Source organism: Bicyclus anynana, chromosome 4 (genome assembly GCF_947172395.1).
Source record: "Bicyclus anynana chromosome 4, ilBicAnyn1.1, whole genome shotgun sequence".
Classification (NCBI taxonomy): domain Eukaryota; kingdom Metazoa; phylum Arthropoda; class Insecta; order Lepidoptera; family Nymphalidae; genus Bicyclus; species Bicyclus anynana.
In genome coordinates, this window is record NC_069086.1 from 4,655,669 (window position 1) to 4,676,454 (window position 20,786).

A 20,786-nucleotide genomic window follows, 5' to 3' on the forward strand; every position below is an offset into this window, starting at 1 on the left:
TGAAGCAAGTCAATGGCCCATTTATGGTAAGGAAAAACGCTGCCGTGCCATGACAAAACACCCCAGTAAAACACTCTATCTACAATACATAAGTTGCTGAGAAATCGTAGTTCTTTAAAAAAATAGGCCTTTGCTGTCTGCTAGAAACAGCGTATGCTGTATAATGTACTAGCCGACGCCGCGCGGTTTCACTCGCGTGGTTCCCGTTCCCGTAGGAATACGGAGATAATATATAGCCTATAGCCTTCTGCGATAAATGCTACCTAACAATGAAAGAATTTTTCAAATCGGATCAGTACTTCCTGAGATAGCGCGTTCAATCAAACAAACAAACAAACAAACTCTTCGGCTTTATAATATTAGTATAGATTTCTGGAGGTCTTGAACAAAATATTTAAACGCCAGTCACAAATTTAAAAAAATCCAGAATGAGTCAAGCAGCGTGGTGAAGCCAGTGAAACCCATATAAAAAGAACGTCACGCGTCTCTTTGACATCCGCATATACTTACTAAATATGCGGATGTCAAGGATATATTTCATATTACAAAACTTAACACTATCAACAAATACATAAATTAATATAATAATCAATAATTACCTACAAATAAAAAAAATACTCCATCTTTTTCAACTTTTGTGAACAGTTTTTAAAATATTTCATTTAAATATTAAAATTTTTAGCTTTATATACTTAAAATTTTTTTTAGACGCCATTTTTTTTGAATAATATTGAAAATTACTTATGCGACACTTCGTGTCGTATTGACTCGAAGATGTATTCGTTTTTGAATTTTGTATTTGGAACGGCTACGACACTGTCGTGTTCCGTGCCGTGCGCTATAAATGACGCCACAAAACACTGTATATGAAGATACAGTGTAATGCCATGCCACAGCAGTATTATTTTACTATCGTGTATGAGGAAGTTGAATAAAAAACCCGACTGGATGACATAAGTATGATACTTTTAGAAAATTCTAAAGAAACAAAAAAATAAGAAAATTGCGTAAAAAATTAAGAATTTCTGAACAACGTCTATTTTCAATATACCCCGTGGCCGTTGAGTTTAATAAATAAATAAAAAAATTCGTTAAATTGTAAAAAGCATTTCGTATAACAATACGGCATATCCTCTTTGAAATCTCAACCACGATGGCGCGTACGTTGTCGCCGGCGCTAACGTTCATTTTTTGAGGACTAAACATGGAATTTACTTCAAATTAGAAAATTGAACTTTACTTATATACATTAAGGTTGATTATCGGTGGTGAGGTAAATTAGGAGTTGTGGTTATTCAATGTTTTTTTCATATTGAGCAGGTTCTACGCCACCCCGACTCCCGCGCGGCGCTAGCTGCATTCCTCGCGTGTTAGTCACTGAACCGTTGGATTAGTGAGATCGAGATTTTATCAGAGCGAGGAGGCAGCCAGGTTAATTAGGGGCGCATGACGTTATAATGATTTGTGAAGACCTTCTGTGAAATTGGTTTCATTCAAATCATTCTATCATTTCTGGAGCAATTTCACACTTTATACATACTCGTAGGTATGGCGTATCGCTAAAATATGTATGTTGATTTTAATAACAAAATATCACTTACATATACATACACAAATAGATATTTGACATTATTAAGATTTTAATTGCCTTATGTTATGGCTCTACAGTCTACTACATCATCGAACATGATTGATTCGATTCATGTTTATAAGCAATGATAATTTTTCGGTTACGTCCCTACAAAATCACTGCAAAAAGTGATCCGAACACACACAACACTGAGCGCACACATGCAGAATTTAGTCTTTAATTCCATTATATATTAATGAATATAGTTTTTACACTTCCTGAACACACAACTCGACATTTTAGACGATATTCAGTTATTATTTGTTTAAATAACGTTCGTTGTAGAGAACAACTAACATTGAGTTGACTATAAATTTCCTCTTTTGGACGCCCCATTTTTCATGCGCTAGTAACACATCTAACAATATTTAATATCATTGTTTATAAGCGATGATTTCCACTTACCGTCGAATGGGTTTGTTCGTTAATTATAAAATATTAAAAAAAAGAAGCGTGTAAAGCTGGCATAACAATTAAAATACAACTGTCCCTCTAGTTCATTAAATTAAAACGTTAGAAAGGTGTGTTAAATTACCTGCGAAATATCTTAATGGCCGATATGTTAAACATACCAAACGATTAAGGTTAACAACAGCGAACTTACTCGGTTACTCCTACAAATTATGATTTATACATTGACGGAGTATGAATATCATGAATATATTTGACACATGTAAAACCGTGACGTTTTATAAATAGACGAATACTTTTTGACGGCCTCCGTGGTCTTACAAGACGGAGGTCCTGGGTTCGATCTTAATTGGTCCAGATCTGGCTGGTGGGAGGCTTTGGCCGTGGCTAATTACCACCCTACCGACAAAGACGTACCGTCAAGAGATTTAGCGTTCCGGTACGACGTCGTGTAGAAACCGAAAGGGGTGTGGATTTCATCCTCCTCCTAACAAGTTAGCCCGATTCCATTTTAGATTGCATCATCACTTACCATCAGGTGAGATTGTAGTCAAGGGCTAACTTGTAAAGGAAAAAAATTAAAATACTGAAGTATGGTAACGGCATATGTTAGTTATTTTTATACATCTCGCTGGTAGTGTGCCAATACGCGGTAGAGCCTCAATAGCTCAACGGTAAAGCGGTCGGACTCATCACCGAGGGGTGTTGGTTCGATCCCCGCCCGGTTGGTTTATTGTCGTACCCACTCATAATGGAGAAGAATGGGAATAGTGGTCATATAAAAAAAATATGGCAAATATTCTTTAAAAAATACTTTATTACATAGGTACCTAGGTATATTGAATTTTGCAAGAACAAACAGACACTCATATTTTCTACACAAAGTTAGAGGTTGAAAAAATACCTACAATATACTTGTCATCATCATCATTCCAGTGCACGGGTCTCCTTATGAGAGAGGGGATCTGGAGCTTAGACCCACCTCGCTGCTCTAATGCGGGTTAGCGAGCCTGGTGATGTTTGGCTCTGTTATGATTACTAATACAGATAATAATGATGACTGCGGACCCGACTTTCTTCTAATGTGTTCTCCGATGCACGGCTTTTCAACTCTGAACTTTCAAGAGAAAAGCCTGACTCATGAGTCGAACTTAGGACCTCTGAAATAACTTCTACCTCTTTCAAATTATCCTGCTATCTTTGTTTCTGATATGTAACCTTAAATCATTTGAGATCGTTGTCAACTGCATTGTAGTGAAATAAAAAAAATAAAAACCCTTCTAGGCTCAGTATAAAACATCTTAGCACGTCAATAAAAAATAAACATTGTGCAGCATACTAACCTGTTTGAATGTATCGAATATTGATATCGCTTAGAACTTGTTATGACTCCTTTACACGTTTTAGACTGTGATTTTTCGTGACGAAGTACGGAATATGTTTACATTATTATGGTTTTGGTAACACAATCTTCCACTCATAGTACAAAAGAAATAGGAGAGAAAAATGGAGCTTTGAGTTACAGAAGTACATTTGCGTGACTAATCAGCAATAAGAATATTCGCTCATATAGAACCATTTAATTACTATGTACTACGTAGTACATAGTAATTCAATGTATAGATCAACGAATTGGGAAACTGTAGTAATGGCCGGGGCATATAGTTCGAAGGGCCGGTAGTGGTTGGAGTCATAACATGCTAGAATGACGACCCCGTGTAGACGACCTCCCACTAGATGGACCGACGACATCATGCTAGTTAGGGAGCCGCTGGAACCTAAAAAAATCTCAAGAAAAAAATCTGTACCTACCTACTTCAGTTCTTGTAGATATTTATTATTTTATTTTATTTACTAGTAAGTGTAAAAAAGCCTACAATTTTAAAGGTATATTCTGATATTCATGATTCGTTTCGTTCGTCGTTATCAACTCATATTCGGCTCACTTCTGAGCTCGCTGAGTCCACCACGCTGGCTCAATGCGGATTGGCAGACTTCACACACGCAGAGAATCAAGAAAATTATCTGGTATGCAGGTTTCCTCACGATGTTTTCCTTCACCGTTTGAGACACGTGATATTTAATTTCTTAAAATGCACACAACTGAAAAGTTGAAGGTGCATGCCCCGGATCGGATTGGAGCCCACACCCTCCGGAATCGGAAACAGAGGTCATTTCCACTGGGCTATCATTGCTTTTCATGATTCACCTTTAGTATGTCTCGTAACAGCCGTGATAGCCCAGTGGATATGACCTCTGCCTCCGATTCCGGAGGGTGTGGGTTCTAATCTGGTCCGGGGCATGCACCTCGAACTTTTCAGTTGTGTGCATTTTAAGAAATTAAATATCACGTGTCTCAATCTGTGAAGGAAAACATCGTAAGGAAACTTGCATACCAGAGAATTATCTTAATTCTCTGCGTGTGTGAAGTCTGCCAATCCGCATTGGGCCAGCGTGGTGGACTAATAGCCTTACCCCTCTCATTCTGAGAGGAGACTCGAGCTCAGCAGTGAGCCGAATATGGGTTGACGACGTATATCTCGTAAGACTGGACGTGTGTAGGGCGCATAACGGCGACATACCGCGCGGCGAGGCGCGGCGCGTCAAAGACTCGCCCGCGGCTGTTTTCGCGCGTCGAACCCGCAGCCCGTACCCACTATACTCGTATACAATACCCAATACTCGTAATACGAGTTTCATGCAGGCACATGTCTGCGAGCTAAGGACCTACACTTGTTTTATTACTACGATACTTTGACGCCAGCGTGTCTAGTTTTTTCTTCGAGATTAATTAATTAGTGTGCTCTATTTTTATGAATAAAGTTTTGGAAGTATGAATAGTGAATAATAAACTAAACACATAAATCTAGATTAATTATAAATCTAGCGTTTCTTCTTAAGGTAGCATTACTAGCTTTTGCCCGCGACTTCGTCCGTGAGGAATTCGATTTTTTCTCAAGAATCGATTTTTATATTTGTTACTCTTAGATTAATCTTGTTGTGAAAATCATGACTCCTACTTTATTGGAGAGGGGATATGCAGCTTAGACCCACCACGCTGGGCTATTTTCAACGGACGTTAAAAAGTGTTCAAATACAACAAAATGCATTTCCAATCCCAAGTAGGTATAAGTTCATAACTCTCGTTGTTGAGAGTATGAGGACAGAACCACACGATTGAAGTAAAATTTATTTAGCTCTCCCTGTCAACGTCCGTTCGCCTCGTCCGATTACACTTTTCGTAACGCATTCTTCAGCTCACTCCACAAGTCAAGCGTGCGTAAAGACGTGTAGGTATTTAAAAAATCTTAGACTGCAACTGATTCAGGAGAATACAAGCTTTATATTAATGGACATTATCAAGTGCTTTATAACAGCTTTTTTTTTTAAAAGAAAAAAATAAAGTGACAAAGTGAAATGCTAGTTATGTTCATGTGATCCGCGCGACAATTTTTTATCGAGTGTATCAACAGAGGCGATATTATAAATTAGGCTCATATCTCCGCCGGCTGACAGGCTTTGAAGGGATGGGAACGCACGGCCCGGGCGCAGCCTGTATGCGCAGTGATGTTTGCCTTATGACATTCTTTTTATTAGTTGTCTGTGGACTGTGACGCGCGCCCCGATACAGGGCGGCCATTTTGATATTTATTTTTTGTTAAACACATAGCCGGTTTTGCATTTTCGTGATTCCTTTTAGAGGATTAGATTTTAAAGCAATAAAACAATCTTACAATCACACGCTGTACCACCACGGTTGTTTGATCAATAATCTCTATTAATTAGAATACCTACCTGTTTTTAGAACTTACCAATTAATAAAGTTTAATTAAAAACTCTTAAATAAAAACACGAATCGGTTAGGTAGTAATTTTTTTTGATAACTTTTATCTTTTTTATAAGTTAGTTACGAGGAATATTCTCTGATTTATGTATCTGTTGATATTGATATATTTATCATGCAATTAACCGAATCAATAAATCCTATTTGATGAATATGATAGTGAATTTTAAAAATCAAACTTCTAGTTTTTTTTAATTTATTATCCGATTTCTACTTTTGCGGTAAACCATTCATCATCATACCTAATTTATAACTTATCGTTATTTATTAAAAATAATTGAATGATAGACTGTTTTATTTAATACCTACTCATCAACTTGTAAAAATAAATCTTCGAAATATAAAAACTACGCTATTTCAAGCAGTGTATTCGAAGGTAGAGTCTCATACTCTAAGACATGAAAAATAGGAGCCACACACGAGCTCAAAGCCCATTCATGCAACAGAGGAGATAAATAAAAATGACACTGAAAAACATTTTTCACAGAATGGAACAGAAGTGCCGAGGAAAGCGAAAAAATTCTATTCTTCACCTCCTTTTGTTATTTCCTTGCACGATATTAATGATACGGAACTTGTGCTAACAATGGGAACGTTTATTTCTCTTAACTGGACCACAATGGCGCTGGCGTTCCCAATCGCCCTTAGAAAACGCCGGACTGTTTTAATATTTCTTTATTTTTTATCGGCTAAGCATTTCTGTGATTAAGTAACGTTTATTAAATACCGTTAAATGTTGTTTTTTCTTGACAAATAACTATGTAATTGGTAATGATAACGTAACACACCTAGGTACCGTTTGTAGCTTTTAGCAGCTTTTGCGTAAGATAGCTGAGAATTGACAGACGACAGGAAAAAATTAATTGATCGTAGAATTTATAGCAGAACTTATTTTAGATTTGATAAGCTGAAAATTAATTATTTCAGTAATGAGAATTTTAGTACCTAATTAAACTCCTAGTTGGTATCTATATTGTTGAGTACGATATCACTTAACTTTAGGTGGATAATTTGTTGGCTCCGATAACTACCTAGAGTACCTAGAGTAAAAAATAAATAATACTGCGTAATAATAATCGTCATCATATCAGCCGATGGACGTCCTCATTTCTGATTCGATCACGCAAAGATACTCCTATCATAGCTCGTTCCATCGCCCGCTGTGTGACTCTGAGTCTTCTTATGAGGCCCATAGTTAGCGACCAAGTCTCGGAACCATAGGTTCCTCATAGTCCACATAGGACTCAAAGTTATATAGGTAAGCCCTGCTTACCTATATAACTTTGAGTTACTAGTTTGCTGGTTTTGATATGGTAAGGCGGTTCACTTTTTTTTTAAAAATAAAGTATTTTCTCAAGCTACAATCAAATATTGTCATAATAGGTATAACAATTATGAATGAAGTTTAACCGTCAGACAGTTAAAGACAGAAGTATCAGAAAATTAGATAACACGAATACGAAATACGACGTGTTGTGAGGCGTGTCGTTTCATGTCGACACAAGCAAACGATTAGCAGGTCCTGGGCAAAAAAAGGGGAACACAAAAACAGACGAACACAATGCATCCATGAAAAATCTTCACAAATAAAACAACCTTTGGATCACCGCCCGGCGCGGCTTTATACGGTTAAATATGTACATATTAACCATTCGATCGTGCAACGTCATCATTTACCTACGGTTTGGGCAAACGTTCACAATTGCCCGTGTAATATTAATAAGGCCCTTGAAATATTGCCTGTCGGCGATTATTTGACGTTAATTCCTTTATTTTGCGCGCTTATGCGATTAAATTGGCAATTTATTTTGGGGTTAACGTTGTATGCAATAAAATAATATTGGGGTTCGGACATATGGGGTAGACTTCAGACGTTAGGAATGAAAAAAAAATATTTATACCGTCGCGTCGGTCGTTTCTTTATGAAACGAAAATCATGCCATATGGAAAGCATTATTGCCAACGACATTATATTGTACCTTGATTATTGTGGTCTAAATCACACTTGCCTAGAAAATGTATTTTTACTTTTCTTTGAAGTTGCTCAAATTGAAGGTAACAGAAGATATAGACGCAAACTTTTCGAGATTGGACCAATACAATGGTCACCTAATGCTGTTGGTACCTAATACGAATGTTCTTTCGACATTGGGACGGTTTGGTATGTTATCGTCGAAATTCCTCAGTGCCTGAAGACAAAAGTCTTCGTACAGTGCGTGTTGCCATTGAGTAGACAATGTACTACTAGTACCTATTAATAAGTCAATTTTAAATGATTTCATTTACATATAAAGTAAACAACAAATATGATCATTACTTATTGCGTTATTGATATTTAATTAGTGGCAAGGATTTAGGATTCATCCCTTTACCTATACAGATAATATCTTCACAAACGTATACAATAATTTATACTTTTGCAATAAACCAAGAAAAAGAAAACGAAATGAGATTAGGTGAATCTCATTTCGTTTTCTTAAAAGCCTTAGAAACCTAACATTTCATACCCACTAAACTTAAACGTCACAAAGATCAATGACTCATTTCATTTACAACGAAGCCTTAGCTAAACGGCCATTTAAATGTAAATCTGTAAAGGAGATGCGCAAACGCACTGTCAAACAATAGACATAAACGCGCAACTAGCTGCTACCCCTCGCACGAACGTTCGAAATTCTTTCCATTTTATTCAAGTGATTTCCTGTCGTTCACGCAAAAAATAACCGCCAAAGTAACTACGTATTCATTGTATGCAATAAATGGAATAAAATAAATGTGGCGCCTTCCGTTAGGCCGTTTTGAAAGGTATTCCAGCGCGAAATATTTGTCAATAATAAATGAGACGTCCCTATTATTGCCTGGAACGTTCACAGCCTGCGTGTACTTTAGTTTGAAACTATATCAATAAGTTACGTGTTTAAGTGATGAGAGGTAGCGATAAGGCAGCTCAGTTGTCCTTACGATCCACCCAGGTCCATAAGGTCCTTATGATGACCCAGGGGACGGGATATAAAATACGAAGCTTTTCTTTAGTCCAAGAATTATTTAATAACAGACTGGGATAAAGAAGAAGGTGGTGCTACAACCACGTGCCTCGGAGCGGAGATTTTAAGCTGCCGATTCTTTTCATTATACGTTAATTATTATATGTATAATTAACTTTTGATAATGAGCGTTACAGATTCAAAAAGCACCGCACGTTTGCCAATCAAGTTGGCGAGCTTATTCCAAAATGGTCGACCGCACTGAGCTTTCCGATGCCGAAGTTCTGCTTCGTGACTTGTTGAGCTGAGTGTCGGTGAATTTGGTTCTTTTGATTCGATCACGCAGCACTGGCTAGCCGCTCCATCGGTCGCTGAGTCATCTGAGCCTTCTTATAGTTAGTGATCAAGTCTCTATAAGTACATTTAATTAGATTGTTCCGGAAAGATCTTGCATCTTGCGCCGTTGAGTTAGAGCAGTTCGAAGCGGCAGTCGCGGAGCTACAATAGGACGCGGCGGGCGGGTGCGTGCCAAAGAGGCTCAATGAACCTGCCTCTACCTACCTGGATTATCTATCGGTGATAAATTAAAAATATGGCGTTTCCACGGCATTCATCATCCCAATGGGTCATTTTAGGCCAGCACTATTGTTACACAAAAAATGCCAAGTGTTTTGTATGCAGTCCCGCCATTGTTTTCTCTACTACCGAGAAATATAAAATTCGGTTTGAGTATTAAAGTGCCTTGTAAAGCTGAGTGCTTGGTTTGGAGTATTTTTATTTGATTCTTTCAAAATAACACAAATCTACGCGTCTTGATTAAATAAATTGAACCATTACTTATACTAAACCAATCCTTGACCACATATTCGTATATACTGTGCAGATATCTTATCCAATATCTTGTACGAATTGAAATCGTAATAAACAGATACTTATACATATACATCTAAGTAAGTAGGTACATCTCCTTTTGCATTTCATGTTAAACCTTTGTTATGGTAACATAACTCAGTCCCCTGTCAACAATAGAGCCAATTATGTGCTAAGGCGTTGCGTAATGTTAATTAAAACATATCAGCAATTTATTTAAAATTTAAATTAACAGAATATCGTAGGTACTTACTTTTCGTTCACTTGAATGTTAAAATTTAGGTTAAAATATTCAGTTCGGGCGAATTGACAAGCTCGTTAAAATAATTTAAAAGTTGTTCGCCGCTTTGGCGTGTAATTCCCTCAGTACGGGGCAAGGTGCGCCAGGCTGCCTCTGATAAGCTTTCTTTTAACTTACCCGAAATGGGAAGCATGCCAACATTAACGATTTTCTGCTATGAAGTTTTCAGGTGAATATGTCTTTAATAGTAGATTGTTATACATTTTTTTTTAAATTCTCGCTTTTTAATTTTATTTTTCTTTCACATGAGAATAAGGCAAAGGTATTACAGCGTACAGGATGTCCCATGTCTTCAATTCTCGCTCTATTCGCAACTCAATTAAAATTAAATAAAAATATTAACGCATTCCACAGACAAGAACGCTGCATTTCATTCTAATTGCAAGTTTTATTTTTATCAAACAATCAGGGCTTTATCTAATAATGATTCTATTTACGAATAAAACCTCCTTCGTTATAAAGTAGGCTAGTACTTGGCTAGTACTCATAACAGACAAAAATTTAAAAAACAAAATTACTGAGCTAGAGGCTGAAATGCTTGTTTAGCCCTGCTGTGGAGTGGTAATATGACAGTGTTTTTGAGCAAGAGTAGTGAAAATTAAATTATAGATGAGAATATCTGTAATGGAAAGTTATTGACAGGTCAACGAATCGCAAAGCTATGTGGCACAGTTCGAAGAACCGATGGAGGGCCTCAAGGTGTTGGATATGACCCTGCACAATGCAGCGTCGATCGACACCCAAGTAATGAATTCACCTTCACACTGGCATGACGATGTGCCAGTGTGAAGGGAGTCGCTGGATGCAGGCTTAGAATCGTGTTATTTGAAAGTCGCTACAAAAGGCTCATGTCCTGCTGTACTGTGTGACTTCTATCGAATGGTGGGAAAATTATGATGATAACGTTATATTCAGCTTATTCTTTTTTATGTTTCTACTAGCTGACGCCGCGCGGTTTCACTCGCGTGGTTCCCGTTCCCGTAGGAATACGGGGATAATATATAGCCTATAGCCTTCCTCGATAAATGGGCTATCTAACACTGAAAGAATTTTTCAAATCGGACCAGTAGTTCCTGAGATTAGCGCGTTAAACAAACAAACAAACTCTTCAGCTTTATAATATTAGTATAGATTGTCAGCCTAATTTTAGTAGCCCCCTGCAGTGTGGGCCAGGTTCCTCTTAGCGCATTTGGAGCTTACGTACGCCGAGCTGTTCTAATGCGAGTTAGCGGACTAATGATGTTGGAGTCCTAATTTCTTGAAACAAAGAAAACTAACCCTTAATAATTGACGGACTAAGTAGATGGCCTACCTGATGATAAACTTGATGTCCATCACGAGGCAGTCATGAATTATAATGAGTATGTAATATTTTCGAGTTTTTGTGAACAATTGTTCAAACTTTTACGATACCAACAAAAAACTTTCATAAATATTAATTCTTATTAGAAGAATGGAAATATTCATTCAGAAAACGAAAGTTTATTAAACTTATGTTTTATAACATGCGCATTGTAAATTTTTATCGACATGTAATACCTTTACTTAAAAGCGGTAAAACTCGGTTTTACACGGTATTACGAATCTACGTACCAATCGGTATACACAGTAAAAAGGTAGGGGATCGTGTCTGTACAAATTTATTTAATAAATTGTATTCAAATTACGAGTTAAGATTTTTTTTTAATTAAACCACCGAATTATTATTTGTGTTTTTGCGAGATATCCTTTGCTGCGCTATAATTTCCCTTTCAATAGACAACGATCAATAGTATCAGCGTTCTTACATTAGTATGATTCAAATAAAAATTCGCACTGAATTATTGATTGTCAGTTACCACTGTAACTTCGTTTACCACAAGAAACTTCGTGAAAAAAATGTTTTAGTTTAATAAATGCGAAAATACATCGCCTACTTTAAGCACTATTATATACATATATTATCTGTAATGGAGAAAGAATTTTCCATTTTGTATAATTTTTACGTATAGTACTTACCCTAGTTTGAAGCCTTGTGCACGTCACTGCTGTATATTAATTTAAATTCAAAGAATTATTTTAAATTAATGAATACTGAGCTTTTTTTATATTGAGTTTGTTGAGAATTCGTACCAGTGACTTTGATGATAAATCCTTTGCTATTAAACAGGAATAGTCACGGCAAGTTAATAGTTGTTTGATCGCGTGTGACTGGTGCAGTTCGTGTTCACAGTAGGTTTTGTTGGCCCTTGTTCAATACGACGGGTTGCGGGTTCATTGTTGGGTCCTTTGTTTTGCATTTATTCCGGACAGTGTTATAATTTTAGCGCATTCTCCCGGATAGCATGGCAACATTAAAATATTATTAGTTAAGTATTTAACATTTTTGTTATAGAATAAAATAAGCCAAGTGCGACTCGGAATCGCACAAAGGGTTTTGTACCATCTATATCTAGGTATTTTATCTATCTTAATACTTATAATAAAACTGTATCAGGTTCAATGGGGATGATGACTAGGTTTGAATATATTGATTTTTATGATACATTCGGGTAAATAGGGTCAATGTTAACTAATTTATACATAAAAAGCAAAGATTGTCTGGATATTTGCAAAATAAATGAGATTATAAAATTTCAAAAACTACTAAAATTTTTTTATCGTAATTAGATGAAAATTCATACAGTTTTAGCTTCCTTACATTAAATGTGACATTTTTTAATATATGAACTATAAAGATAAACGCACAAATAACAAAGATATTAGTAATTTTGTTTGAACGCGCATACAAATCTAACGATCATTACATGCCTATGACGTCATTTTTTCGAGCCATTTTGTATGGGGCGTTTTTCAGGGATCCGCGGCAGCGCCGCAAATCTGACTCTTTAAATCCCTGTAGCTCCGAAAGTAATGATCGCAGATACCCTGTTACTTTTACAAAATTGCTTTACTATTAGTATACTCTTAATTTATATACAATTTAAAAAACTGTCATCATCCCTATTCTGTGCATTGAAGATATTTTGAAAAATTTTGCTTCAGGGCAGTATATATAATCGATACTGAATCCAAAAATATATTTTTTACTAGTGGACCCGGTCAAGCTTTGCTTTGACTTATGTGCACTTCTTCTCTATCCCTACTCTACACTACTCTACCCCTACCATACCCCTTGACTCTTAAACGTTTGTATGGGAAATAGAAAAGGGTTGTTTTTATGGTTTTCCCGGCAATTATTCTAATTTTTCTCACCTTTTAAACCTTCCCTATACCTCCACGAACATTTGAAGACCAAGATAAGAACGAACAGCAATTCATTTATATATATATATATAGATTGTCTGTCTATCTGTTGCCTGCCCGCCTTTTTGCTGACCGGGCATCACGCTGAAATTACTAAATGAATTCAAATGAAACTTGGTACAATTTGAGACCATAATACGAAAAGGTTATAGGATACTTTTTATCGCGAAAATAAAATGAAGTAGGGGTGAAAGTTTACATCGATTTTCACGCAGACAAAGACGTGGTCGTCAGATCTATACTAATATTATATAGCTGAAGAGTTTGTTTGTTTGATTGAACGCGCTAATCTCAGCAACTACTGGTCCGATTTGAAAAATTCTATCAGAGTTAGATAGCCCATTTATCAAGGAAGGCTATAGGCTATATTTTATCCCTGTATTTCTACGGGAACGGGAGTCAGATCCCTGTATTTCCACGCGGGTGGAACTGCGCGGCGTTTACTAGTATAAAAATAAAACGCAATATTAACTATGTCCAATCATTTGATGGTAGCCGCGCTAGCTTATTATCGTAACACACTCCTAATATGGTTTTGATCTCTAAATAGGTATTATTGAATAGGCCAGGGCGAATGGGCCGAGTTGCAGCATTTAGAATTAATCAAGTAATCAATTTAAAGGTTTATGTTACATTCGTCATTAGCTGTAACATGGACGGTTATAAATCTGCTTGCTTTAAGGGCCGGTTTCACCACCTTCTAAAAGTATCATAACTTATTTTTATTTTTTGTATTTGTCATATATCGTATAGAAAATGACAAAACCAACCGTTAGACTTATCTGAAGTTAGTGAAAATGCTAAAGCACAGAACATAGAAAATGCTAAAATTAATGCTTTAGCAAGTGAAGACGATCATAAATATTATATAAAAACAAAGTATAATTCACATTATGTTGTGACTATCATTTTTGTTTATTTCGGAAAGTTCAATTATATTCGAACGTAAAATGTCGATTTATTTTAAATTTACACACTAAAGAACACTAAAGAAAATATGGTATTTTGTAAAAAAAAATAGACGAACATAATGTATTTGTAGCCTATTTGTTTTTATAAAAACTAACATATTAGCATTTCTTGCTTTTTACAATTTTCTTTGTCTAAAATATGAGTGTTACTTGGTTTTTCACATTTAATTTTAAAATTAATGGAAACCAACGATAAAATACTTCAATCGGAAATTAATGTAAAAAAAATAGAGTATCTTTGTGTACTATGTATTTTTTCGACAGTATACGAGTAGGTATAGCACGCAGACCCTTAAATATAGTACAATACTATATATTATAGTACGGTTGGCAACCCACGGTGCCAAAGTTATTTTGTAACTTGTCTGTATATTTACGAATACCATCAAGTTAAAGTTAAAGTTAACTATTAACTTATTAATAATGATAATATATCACGTGTTACAGCACTATTTATATTTTTATCATATCGATTTAAATTGATCGAATAGTTCTATAGAATTTCTAACAAAACACACAAGAAACTCACTAACGCTCATTACTCGTAGACTTGCATATCATCATCATTAAACACTACCTACAGCATACACCACGGGCACGAGCAGAATTACATTATGATAATGAAAAAATAAAAAAAATGCGACAATATTTGTTTCTTTTTATTTATTTTTTTGTAGAAAATATACCTATCTTCCTATAGAGCCGTGATAACCCAGTGATATGACCTCTGCCTCCGATTCCGGAAAGTGTGGGTTCGAATCTGGTCCAGGGCATGCACCTCCAACTTTTCATGAGCATTATAAGAAATGAAATATCACGAGTCTCAAACGGTGAAGGAAAAACATCGTGAGGAAACCTGCATACCTGAGAATTTTCTTAATTCTCTGCGTGTGTGAAGTCTGATAATCCGCATTGGGCCAGCGTGGTGGACTATTGGCCTTATACTTCTGATTCTGAGAGAAGACTCGAACTCAGCAGTGAGCCGAATATGGGTGATAACGAGATTATATTTGTTTTTCAGATTTAGTAGTTCAAGGGCGCATTTAAAATGATACTTACAGGAAATAATGGAGATATAACCGCTGCTCTATCTACAGTAAATTGTCACGCGTATGAAATCTATTTGTTTTATAAATGCGCAAATGTGTTTGCAAAGTTGTTTGGATGTATTGCTATATAATATTATACTCTATCAGAGCTCATTGACAATGATTTTAGCGCAGAGATTTAAAGTCTAGTACAAGAACATGATAATTTAAGAGGGTTTAGCCATTGCAGGCTTTCGTTGTTTATATTTTAAGTTCAAGATAGGTATCGAACGATTTTAGTAATAAAACTATATATAACCTTCATTTCTAGATTTTTTTTTTTAGAATACAATTGTATTCTTTCTCTAAATTTCTAGATAAGAATTTTTCAACATATAAAAAAATATCTATTATATTTGTGTTCTAATTCTGAACATCTTAATTCTAATTAACTTTATCTATTAAGTTAAAAAATGTGTTACAACTAATAACGACCACCTCCCATTAATAGCAAAATAGTAAAAAAAAAGAAAAAAAGTATTTAAAAAAGTTGAATTTCAGAAGTTTAGACTACTAATTAGTTATTGAAAATGTATGCCACTTTGTGACTGACGCTTGCTTGCTTGAATTTATGTACCACTCGATTCGCAAATAAAAGATTTGCATTGAAATGGTGTACTAATACTAAAATACACGTAATTGACAAAGTATGGTGAGCTATAACACGTAATTGACAAAGTACCTGGATAGACAATAAGTCAGCAGCGAAAGTTCTGTTAGCACACTGTCTCAGACGGCAGTGGTGCGTGGTTCGATAGCAGTGCGCGCGCATCGCCGCTGCATACACCGTCTAGCCTCTTCTCAGCCTAGTACGACTAGAGCCTTATTTATAGAATTGCACGCTAAGTGTTTTATGCCTGTTTCGTGACAGTTTTGGCTAAACATAAAATATACAAATAGACAGAATGGCCTATATTAAAATTAACACGCAAATTGTTCAGCTGAAAATTTGCATCAGCATAATTTGAAAGTAGTAAACATGTCTTGTTTATCATTTCAGTAAAGAATATTTGCTACGTTTTTTAAAAAGCTTAATAAAAATGTTAATATCACAGGTTAATGTATTCAGAAAATTACATAAAAAAGCTTTATATAAATAAGAGTCAAAGTAGATATAATTAATGTTAAATTGAGTTATCCGAAGACGTGTAACCGATGTGCAGCGAAACAGATAATTCGGCGGCAAAATAAAAACGCATCAACTAAAAAGACGTAAACGAAGAGAGCTTTTGAGAGCTTCAGTATTTCCAAGTCATTTTATTTCTGTAGCTAATTTATAACAATGGTATCCGCGGCTGTGGTCGGTCGCACGCCCGTCAGTGGCCAGTCCGCGAAGGCGCGTCGATGTGGTCACACGCTTGCGTAGTAACACGCGCGCGAGTTCGCGAGTGTACAATTTAAAAACAAACGCGTTCTATAGTTTCGAAATTCGAAAACTGTTTATTTTTTTTATCTGTGTTACCTGTGACCATGAAGTTTTTAGTGTTGTTTTTGGTGTTCGCGGCGACCGCGGCCGCTGTATCCGCCGCTGCCACCTCGTGCTCCCCGTCTGAAGATTTCTTCTCTAGACACAACGTATCAGCTGATGATCGCAATGTACCAGGTGTGCATCTTTGTAAACAAAAACTATTTACTCTATGATTCGGGAAATTTATCGCTTATTATAGAATTTTCCATCAAACGTAGAAGCTTTTGAGAGCTTTTTGCGTTTATTTTGTGTTTCACGAATTTAATAACGAATCTTGATTTTATATAAATACGAAGGTTTTTCAATTAGGGTTTGAAAAAAAAAATCATTTTCCACGTGCTCATTACACTTTTCATTTCGGTAAAGTCCTATAATTAACAGGATCGTTCTTATTTAATATTTTTTTTTGAAAATATTTTTTTATCTTTTTGGGTCATCGATAAAGTTCTGAAACATGTTTTGTGATTTTTTTGGGTATTTCGGTAGGGTTAGGTAGTCATTATTAATTTACATATACTTAGATAATTTTGTTGCAAACAAAGGCGGTCCCAGGTTCGATATCTGTTTAGAAAACGTATGGTGAAAGTTTATATAATTGAAGCTTTACGATATTACGAGTATAACTAAGATAGTTAGTCTTTCAGGTAAAAAAAGCTGTACACAAAACTACCTGCTTCGAGTATATTATATACTTTTAACGGACTTACGGTCTTTCTCCTTAAAAGGGCTTTAGGGGGATTCATACCCGTTACCCTTTTGACCAAAGACTAAAATGTAGCCATTCTAACCACGTGTAAGCAAAAGCATATACATATTGAGAGTCTGGAGTTTGAGTCCCGTCAGTTTTACTTTTACCGTTTTGTCTTCAAAAAAAAATACTTAGTAAATATTTTTTTGAAGCAATTAATTTATTACATTTTTATTTCATTTTAAATATTTGCCATTATATACGGCATTATATACGAGTATTTTTAATATGGTGAACTAGAGGACGCGCGCGATTTCGTCCGCGTAATATTCAGTTTTTTACAAATCCGCGGAAAACATGGATTTTATTATATTAGAATAAAATGCTTATATGTTATTCCAGGGTAGCCATAATTCCATTCTCTATTCGAAATTTCAGCGAATTCTGTTCTGTAGTAAATTTGAGTTAAAGGGTAACCAACATCCATACAAAATTTCGAATTTACAAATTAGTAATTTTCTGTTCCCCTCCAATTAGTCGAAAAGACTGTGTTAGGACTCAGGAGTGGACGGGGATCGAACCTATGACCTTTAGGCGTTGAGTCCTATTATCCGGAGCTATTGAGGCCGTATAACCTGCTGTGGTAGATAGTAAGAAATTTACTGGAAGAAATAAAATATACGCCATTAAATGTACGCTAGTTGCAAACCTAATAAATAATAACCTTTATTATAACTGTCCGATGTTATCGGAGTCGCGACATTCCAAGTTATAGAAATGTCTGTCTAAAGATAGGTACAGTACCAAGATATAATATACCTAAGTTCGTAAACAAGATTTACTAAATAATATTAGAAACGAAATAAATAATAATATAGGACTAACCTACGCTCTGCGGTTTCACCTGCGTAGTTCCCGTTGCCGTGAGAAAACGTATAAAATATAGCCTATACTCACAAATAACGTGGCTTTCCAGTGGTAAAAGAATTTCCAAAATCGGTTAAGTAGATCCAGAGATTACCCCCTACAACTTCACAAACTCATTCATTCATTACCAACCCATATTCGGTTCACTGCTGAGCTCGAGTCTCCTCTCAGAATGAGAGGGGTTAGGCCAATGGTCCAACACGCTGGCCCAATGGGGATTAGCAGACTTCACACACACACAGAGAATTAAGAAAATCTCTGGTATGCAGGTTTCCTCACGATGTTTTCCTACACCGTTTAAGACACGTGATATTTAATTTCTTTAGTCACAAACTTTATCTCTTTTTATGTATAGTATAGATTTTATATTAGTATGAATTGATAATGAGAAAAGTACCAGTTATGATAAGACAGTTGGTGTAGTGGTTAGCCTATGTACTTTCGGATCTCCATGTCCTGGGTTCGACACCTGGGTCAGGCTATGAGATATTGAGATTTTCTTTCTTCTAAGAAGTTTCGGCCGTGGTTAGTTATCTGCAAAGATGTACCGCCAAGCGATTTAGCGTTCCAGTACGATGTCGTGTAAAAACCGTCGTGAAAGGGGTGTGGATTTACATCCTCTTCCAAACAAGTTAGCCCGATTTACTTACCATCAGGTAAGATTGTAGTCAAGGCCTAACTTGTAAAGAATAAAAAAAAAGTTTTCAGTTAAAATTCTCAGCACTAAGTTTTAATTTACTTCGTTTTGCTATAGCTACGAATGATATTAATGTTATCAGCGCCGGACCGAGGTAAATTTTAGAATGGAGCAAGATCCAATTATGGCGCCTTTCGCGCACGTAAATTCATCACATAAATTTCTTTTCGATCTTGTCTTTACCATTTCGGCGCCCCATTTTCCATTTCCATTTCCATGCATCGGCGCATTTGGCGCCTGGAGCGACCGCTCCGTTCGCCGTATGGACGGTCCGGCCCTGAATGTTATTAGATGTTGTTGATAGCTACACCATTTTTAATTGGTATGCCATTATTTAAATGTCATACTAGTAGTAATTGCCATAATAATACATGATTACTCCATTGACGACCTTGCATAAAGGTGGGCAGGTATACGAGTATAAAGAATATTCAAAAATATATTCAATATATTACGGGATTTTCCATATCAATTGAAATAGAGACAAAATTAAACAGTAACGTTATAAAAAGTATTTATTTTTATTTTTAAATCTTTATTATAATTGAATGTTGTTTAAAAGATTATTATCAGAGACACAGTGGCTCTATTGGGCCGGACTTAGACCCGAGAGTCCTTAGGTTCAATCTTCGCCCGTTGGACTATTGTCGTAGTCACTCCTAGCAATCTTTACGATTCATTAGAAAGGGAGAAAATATTTGCTAAATACGTATTAATTTATTTAAAAATGGAAAGACACGATAATCCTGGAATTCCATGGATTCACAATCACAAGTGTTCGTCATGTGGTAGAGAGAAAATCTCCGAAAAGTTACTTTGCTAATGTTCTTTTCCCTGACCAGCTAAAGTTGGTAGAACCTAAAGCAGCTTTGCATACCTGTATACCCTTTGCATAACTTGTTGCAGATCTAGTGTAGGCAAAGGTCTTATAGCAGGTTGTCAAGAACTTTTGCTTTGCTTGTTTAAATATCTCTACCATTAGCTAGCTTCCACTTCTCTACCATTTTCTCTTAACGCGTTCGCTGCGGCACTTATTTTTCTGTACTTTCCTTTGGTGCGGTACGAGGTTTTTTGACCTCATACTAGAACTTTATGTGGTCCGGTACGAGGTCTATCGACCTCCTAAATCTTAAAGACGCTAGACGTACGAGGTCAATTGACCTCGTACAGCAGCGAATGTGTTAAACTAGCAAAACAGTAAAAGTATCGAAAAAGGATCCAGATCTTGATGCAGTATACCAGCTAAAACAGAACAGATATTGCTGATATACGCCTCGCACCCACTTATACCATATATGAACTTTTTTTTAACACGATCATTATGTCCCCTTTTTCCCTAAACTATGCAATTAAAAAAATGCGTACTCTGTGTTGATCGTAGGACATTCAAAGGTCGTCTTGTATCGGAAAAGGATCGCGTTACCGTTCATCCAGTCATTAACCTTTGAAACGGTAGTGAGAGTGTTTTTAAAATGCTAGTTGATATAGATAGCTTCATTTACAATATAAACGGCATTGTTTACAGTTTACACGAGCGTGTAGGATATCTAAAGCGGGCCGAGTGGTGAGTGTCAAATGACCGCACGCGCTGTCGTTTGCGGTATTTGGATTATGTTGCTTGT

General features: G+C 36.0%; 1 protein-coding gene across 1 annotated transcript in view; it reads left to right on the top strand.

The window, feature by feature from the left end:
• Positions 1 to 16,669: 16,669 nt before the first annotated feature.
• LOC112042976 (division abnormally delayed protein) overlaps positions 16,670 to 20,786 on the top strand; it is a 164,930-nt gene continuing 160,813 nt past the window's right edge. The window contains exon 1 of the mRNA XM_024078211.2: positions 16,670 to 16,987. Coding sequence (XP_023933979.1) covers positions 16,855 to 16,987 — 133 coding nt within the window. The 5' untranslated portion in view covers positions 16,670 to 16,854. The remainder of the gene's footprint in view (positions 16,988 to 20,786) is intronic.